General features: G+C 44.5%; 2 protein-coding genes across 2 annotated transcripts; one reads left to right on the top strand and one right to left on the bottom strand.

Moving 5' to 3' along the window:
- Positions 1-4,561: 4,561 nt before the first annotated feature.
- CCR75_005253 (uncharacterized protein) lies at positions 4,562-6,097 on the top strand (the record flags this gene model as incomplete). Its single annotated transcript, XM_067963335.1, has 1 exon — positions 4,562-6,097. One exon carries the CDS (start codon positions 4,562-4,564, stop codon positions 6,095-6,097), a length of 1,536 nt encoding a protein of 511 aa, XP_067822312.1.
- CCR75_005254 (uncharacterized protein) lies at positions 4,588-7,124 on the bottom strand (the record flags this gene model as incomplete). The annotated part of the gene is made up of 3 exons (XM_067963336.1): positions 4,588-6,440; positions 6,509-6,737; positions 6,798-7,124. 3 exons carry the CDS (start codon positions 7,122-7,124, stop codon positions 6,307-6,309), a joined length of 690 nt encoding a protein of 229 aa, XP_067822572.1. The 3' UTR covers positions 4,588-6,306.
- Between the last annotated feature and the right edge of the window lie 533 nt (positions 7,125-7,657).

Below are 7,657 nucleotides of genomic sequence, written 5' to 3' on the forward strand. Positions count from 1 at the left end.
ACGGTCGACTCTCGACTCGACCTTGGATCATCGTGTTGTCCCTTTTGGGCAACCGGTATACTCCTTGAATGTCGCCCACTAAGCGTACATTCATGTCTCAATCTACTCGAAGAAGTCGAGTGGTGGACCTTCAGCGCTGCCTGTGCATTAGCACAGCCGCCGGCAGCTTACTCCACAGTGTGATTAGTAATCACACTGTGATGTTGTGCAGTTGTACTAACGACCGTACCACAAGTGAGGCCATCGCACTCACTCGTAGTACATCCACACGCTTGTGGACGCTCCAAGACGTTCATCAGATGGCCATCTGATGAACAAGTGGCAGGCATCTTTACGGATCGATGCTGCCAGCTGATCCTTGGCTCGTATTTTCTGAGCCAAGGTAAACCTAGGATGACATCAAATTTGTCATCCAAATCCAGTACGATGAAATCATCATCATACTGTAAATCTCTTAACGTGTAGTGAAATTTCACTACGCGTTTCATTACTGTTATCGATGCGCCTGTCGCTAGACGCACCGTCATCCTCGTTGGAGGGATGTCGCGCTCAACATATTTGAGCCTACGACCCTCTAGTGACTGGCGACGAATAAAGTTATTCGACGCTCCGCAGTCCACTAGGGCTCTGAGTGACAAATCATTTGTCACTTTTCACTTCAAGGTGATGTGGGATACCTCATCGCCAGGTGCAGAGACACATAATGATTGTGTGTCTGGAGCAACTTTAGTCAAGAGATTTGCAAATTCTCTTGAGGTTGCTGGATCAGCAGGGCGTTGCGCCCCTACTGACCCCGACCATTTTTTGGCGGTCCGTCTCGCTGTTGCGATTTCGCAACAACGTCGGATCCGCGACCGTTGCCCTTTTTGGCATACGGTCCAAAATTACGTTCAGTCCCTTTCGGTACTGGGCGTGGAGCACTACACTCATGAGCGTAGTGTCCCAATTTTTGGCAGCGATGGCATTTCTGCGATCGCTTATTGTTCGGAAAGCGAGGTTTCTCGCTCGACGTAAGAGAGGTCCATGATTTCTGGACCTCCTAGTCGTGTCGTCTTGGAGGACGATACGATGACGAACTAGCTTGAGCCTATCTCAAGCTAATGTCCCCCTGTTCCGGAACGAATATTGCTTCTTCAAGCGTATCTAGTCCAAAGCAGAAAAGGTGGGTCTTTACGGGACCATCCGTAGGACCTTGCTTAAACACCGTAATCAACGTGTGTTCATGGAGTGTGTTATTTGTAATACAACTCGCTAAGAGTCGTATGTGCTGGGCAAATGCGTGCACATCACGCTTGCCTTGCTTGAGTTTCAGAAGATCTGAACGAGCTCTGAAATCAGCCCTGGGCGGTTCAAACGTCTGTTTGAGCCGGGCTTTAAAAGCCTCTAGCGACCCAAAGACATTAGGTCGCGCAACTGAAGGCCTAGTGCCCAAGTTTTGGCACGACCTTCCAAATTTGATTGAGCGAATGCGACTTGCATTTTCTCGTCGACTATGTGACGGACTCTTATGGCATCGTCCAACTCGACAAACCATCTTAAGAGGGAGTCTTCTTCGACTCCCCTATACTTAGAAATGTCAATATTTAGGGTTTCAGGACGACGCGTATGCGTCATCCAAGGTACAGAGGTCTGTGCCTGTTGTAACCTCAACAGTTCTGCCTGTTTAGAGCCTTGCTGAATCAGCAAGGCTACCTTCTCCTTCATAGCGTCAAGTTCATGTTGTAAGAACTTGGCGATGGCTGAATGGAGGGCATCTCTGTCCAAACCGGATAGCATGGCCAAGACGGCATCGATACCTACGGTCGAACTCATTCGTTCGACCGCGCTCCTTTCTATGTCACTTAGAAAGGAGTAGCTATCACGCGAAACGTGATGCGTATTCCCACTATCATCTGAGATGTCCATGTTAGATGAAGGAAATGTGGTCCTTGGACGGACCACAAAGTGCTACCAGGTGTAACGGGGCACTTCGAATTGTACTGCTTCAGTACAAGTCTACTTCGCACTGCTTCAGTTGTGAGTGGTGCCTTACGTTATTTCACGTACACTCGTACGTGCAGAGGAAGACTTCTCTTTAAAGCAACCAGCTAAGGGAGGGTCAAATGAAAACTGTATTAATATAATCAAGTTTCTCTTCTTTCTATCTGTTAACGCTAACTTAATTATAAGCTAATACTAAACATGCAATTGAAATCTTATCTTATCTTATCTTTTCTCTCTCTCTCTATTTGTTTACATCTACAGTTAATCAGTCTGCGGAAAAGATAGATATAATGGTCTATACCTATTCATGGATAAGATTTCTGAACAATACTATATAAAGTAATATTCTTCAAATATTATCTACTTTCAGATAATAAAATAATTAACAACCTTTAAGTGTTAATTTCATGTAACGATATACCCCGTTACAAAAGGGGAACTGTACTTTATTTAATTATTTATATCTAAAACCTTACCCTAGCTAACTTAAAAATAGATTTCGGCCGCCAGATTTATATCTGGCGGCGACAACATTAGTTACCCATAGTAAATGGGAATTTAAATAGTTAACTTTTTTGGAATAGGATAAAAGGGTATTTTACCCATAAAGTAAATGTACTACAACAACGATTCTCCATCCGATGTGCCCCATCACACCCTCCCCTATCAGATTGTTGACACCGAGTGACAACATTCGCTTCATTTCCTCTTAGAGGTTGGAATATAAACAGCTAATCGTTTGGTTGTGTGTTGTATTTCCTTGTCCCAGACAATGAAGCGTGAGTCACAGACTGAGCACCTTCCTCGATGGTGAGGGAATGGTGGACGTTGAAAGTCACTCTCTATCAGAGAGTGAGGAGAAAGAGCGTCGCTCTTACACGCTTTCTCCTCCGGATGAACGTCGGCGGGCCCCGAATTCGTTCCCAGAACGTGGTGCCGCTGATGTCTTAACTGCATTGAGCAGGACACAGGACCCTGAGTCCAACATCATTACAAATCCGCTTGATGAAGAGCAAGATTATACTCATAGAGGAATAAGTTTGTCGTCGAGCCGCCGAGATAGCGAAAGCTAAGACTCATAGTTAATATAGCTTCACTCCGCTTAGTGCGGACGAGCGATTTAAAGAGATCGAGGGTTATAGCCTGACAATCTGGACCTCCGGTGAAACGGCGAGAACGCCAGAGGAGATCACTGCTCAAGATACTCTTCATGAGCGATACCTTACGCCAAAGGTAATGACGCGAGGTCAATATCTGACGCGTTTACGTTCTGAAGCCCGTGGGGCTTCGGTGACCTCAATGAGGGAAATTCCGATTGCGTTTTGTTTCCAAACGAAACAAGGAGTGAAAACGAAGTCTCAATTGAGAACTTGTTCTTCGAGCCCGCCGCCTCCGTAATATTTGGAATATCAGAGATTCTGCGGATAGAGGTGATGTTTGTTTGGAACGGAAGCTTCGCTTTGATTACGCCAAGCTTAAGGCCAAAGGCTAGTTACGTTTGGCTTTTATGCCACAGAACGAAGAAAGGCCTAGCCGATATTTCAGTGCTTCCGTTGACCGTACAATCATGAATCGAAGCCGCACGGATGCTATAGATCCACCTAATTCCACATCTAGTGGTGGGATGCGTCGTTTGACGAGAGTTGACCTCTCTCGCTGTAATGGCGATAGTGCACCGATTTAAACTATATGGTGAGCTCACCGCAATATTAGAGGCATTGAAGCCGTTCGACTCGCGGATGTCGCGGATAGGACTTATGTACTACCAAATGTGACAGGGTACCATTGCACTAGACAGAGGAAGCGTCTAAACTTGTGTACACGATGTTAAGGCCTTTTATTAATCATACGTGACTCGATTATGCTAAGATTATTGGAGACTGTTTATCGAATGTTTTAATGTGTTACGTATCGTATTGTGCTCTTATTATGCTATTATGGTGGTGGCTTCGAGAACGCGGATATTCGCATATGTTTGTATTCGAAGCAGGAGTCGCACCTTACGCTCTCTGCTCAATATATGCTGACTACCGACCTCAGTGGCCGAGTGGTTAAGCACTGGAACTGGGACCGGGAGGTACGTGGATCGATACCCGCGGAGGGCGGTACGATGACACATCGCCGGAGATAGGCTAAAAAGCAGACGAGCAACCATCCAATGGATGGCCACCCTGCCAACCCGCACCGAAGGTGTGTGATAGTTGGGTGGGAGGAGGCCCTGTAGCCGAAATTCCCCATAGTGTAATGAGGGGTGCGGGGTTCCAATAAGAGAACTTCGTCAAAATTGAATCTCAATATATGCTGACTACATTCCAAAAGTATTACTTACATAAATTACTTTCAATTAAGTAGCTACTTAAGACGTAAATATCATTTTTTCTTATAAATTTTGATTGATTATTTTACAGATAAAGTTGTCAATATTAGATTTATGTTCGTGCTACCTTCCCGTTACAATCCACTCGGACAATACAAACTGCGTTCACAACGTGTTGCCAGTGCTTCCAAACGGCTATCGTTTTATAGACAAATAAGGGATTTGTTCGTTTTAACAATTGTCTTATTTTTATACGAACCCATGGCTGCCAGCGGTGACTACAAGCGATTGGTGTTGAAGAAATTCCCTGCTACAATCGAGGTAGATACATGTGAGGATTCGTATTGGAAAAAGTTTTACGCTCCTCAAGAGCTTCAGCAAGTTGGCCCTGTCACGCACATCGATGTGTCGCCTGTGACGCCACATCACGTAGCAATCACCTCATCCACACGAATTCATCTATACAGCACAACCACTAACGAGATTATAAAAACCTTCAGCCGTTTTCGCGACGTCGTGTATTCTGGCACATTTCGTTCGGACGGCAAGTTGTTAGTGGCCGGCGGCGAAGCTTCCCACGTGCAAGTGTTGGATATTAAAACGCGTGCAATTTTGCGGTCTTTTAAGGGCCACACTGCTGCTACCCGTAGCACTCGCTTCTCGTCCGATAATGTTCACGTGCTTTCTTGCTCAGACGACAAGACTGCTCGCTATTGGGACTTGCCTACAGGCAAGCCGCTAGCTTTGCTTGGAGAACATTCGGACTACGTGCGCTCATCGGGCGCAAATCCGTCTTCGCACAACATTTGGGCCACGGGTTCTTATGACCATACTGTTAAGCTCTGGGACTTACGCACATCTGACCAAACGGTGTCTAAGAGCAGCATGAGTTTGAACCATGGCGCTCCAGTTGAAGCGTGTATGATCATGCCGGGTGGCAGTCTATTACTTTCGGCCGGTGGCAATTCCATCAAGGTCTGGGATATTCTTAGTGGCGGTCGAATTCTACACTCCTTTTCGAGCCACCAGAAGACGATCACTTGCTTAGGCTTGGATGGATCGGGTACGCGTCTCATGTCGGGATCTTTAGACGGGCACCTGAAGATTTATGACTTGAAGACGTACGAACTTGCGCATGGATTCAAGTACAATAGTGGCGTACTTGCCTTTGGCATGTCTCCGACTAATTCGCACCTCTTTGCTGGCACAGTCGATGGTGTCCTTGCCGTGCGCCGTCGTACCATCAAGCGGGTAGGGCAAAATGAAATAAAAACACGTCAGGCCATCATACGTGGCGGCAGCTACAAGTACCTTTTGCGTGGTAAGAATGCGAAGCCTGCAGCCGCAGATTTTCTAGTTGCCACCTCGCGACACAGGCGTATCCAGCCTTACGACCGCGCTTTGCGTAAATTTGACTACAAAAAGGCATTGAATGAGGCACTTGATACGCGGTCGCCTGTTATTGTGGCCAGCATGCTAGAAGAGCTGCGCTTGCGTGTCGGTCTTAAGCGAGCACTTGGAGGCCGCGACGAGGAATCGCTCGAACCTTTGTTGGCTTTCCTTATTAAATATGTGACCGACCCAAAGTATGCGTTGCTGCTCATCCACGTATGCACCCTTGTATGTGACCTTTACGCGCCAAAGCTTAGTCAGTCGATACTAATTGATGGCCTGTTCGTCAAGCTTTGTGAAAAGCTGAATGAAGAGCTACGCATGCAAAAGCAAGTGCTAAGCGTAGTGGGAATGATGGACACGCTTATGGCTGCTCAGTCCAATGTAAAAATGGGTGATGAATAAAGAAGGCAGAAGACCAGAAGACCGAAAAAACGATTGTTTGCTTTGGCAGACGACCATAATGCGGCTACGCAAATTTAGTTTTGAAGACAAATATATCTACGATAGAAATTCCTTAACAGCGACAGCAAGGCACTGCAAGCCTTTTCTTAACTCAATTTGCTGTCTGTCTATCCACGCTATCTGTCGCTTCACCTGGTTGCTATCCTAGTCTATCTTGATAAGACACGAATGACCTTGAGCACATCCTCAAAATCGATTTTTTCCTGAACTTTCTTGGCCTGCATTTGATTATTTTCATTGGAATCAATAGTAATCAGATCGTCTACCGCGGTCCATTGCATAGCTGCAATGATGAAAATGATGAAAAAAGTGATGAATTGAATCATTTCTGCATGACATGTTGCCACGTACCAGCAACAATATCCGCCACCTCTTTGTCAGGCACGCTTAATTTGGCCTTCATGACCTGTGTGGAGATGACGCTATGGCTGTGGCTAACGGCCGTTAGAATATAGGCGCGCACGGACTCTAGAAAGTCTGGCACCTCATCGGCAAGTGTCCCTCGCTCCTTCCAAAACTCCTCGAACAGACATGACTGAAGCATAAAGCCCGCTCGTAGCGCTGCAGATACATTGGCATCCTGCACATATACCAGCATTGACACATATCTTTATCGGCAACAATAGAACGCGTGTCGTACCTCGCGGATATTTTCCGGAACCATCGTAGAGGCTCCAGTGAAGAAGGTAGAGGGAAGAGCCATAATTCCTTTTATAAGAACAAGGGCAACGTTCTTGGCGCTGGCCACGGACGGGTACATTTGGTACAGCTTGAGTAACGCCAGGTTGGCATCAATATCCACGGTCTTATTCTCCACTTGCTCAGCCAAGTAGGTCTCAAGTACCTCGATGCAATCTTGTTTACATAATCCAACACCACTGTGCATATTTTGCAGCGCCTGCTGTGTAGTCGAGGCGTCCTTTACCGTCACTAAATTGACAATCGTCTGCTGCAGGTATGCTGGCATGGTAGTCTACTGGTTGGGGAGATATCAAACAATGCAACTTAATGGGTATTATAAAGTTGCATAATGGATAGGATACTAAAAACAATCGGCGGCTTAATTAATTTTTAGGGAACCGGTATAGGCACACCCCTTTTTTGGTATAAATCATTTTTTTAATACTTTTATTAAGTCGAGTGGTTTTTTTAATTCTTAAAAAAAAAATTTCTAAAATTTTTTTTAAATCTTTTAATTCAAAAATTGTACATTTCTAACAAATAATTTAATATTATTATCCGGATAGAATAAATTTAATTGTTTTATAATTTTATTATACGAGAAACTATAATATTTTTTTGCGTTTTTTTGTATATAAATATAAATATTATTATTATTTGAAATTTTTATAATATTTATATTAATTAATTTTAAATTTTTGTAATTAAAAATATTTTGGAAATATTTTTTAATTTCTAAATCAAAATGTAAAAGATTTGAATATTCATCGTAATTAGCAGTCCACTGGGATTGCCAAATTTTTTTTTATATAATCTGAA

Source organism: Bremia lactucae, assembly GCF_004359215.1.
Source record: "Bremia lactucae strain SF5 chromosome Unknown BlacSF5_NotPlaced_17_SHOA01000003.1_2250557bp, whole genome shotgun sequence".
In the NCBI taxonomy this organism is placed as follows: Eukaryota; Oomycota; class Peronosporomycetes; order Peronosporales; family Peronosporaceae; genus Bremia; species Bremia lactucae.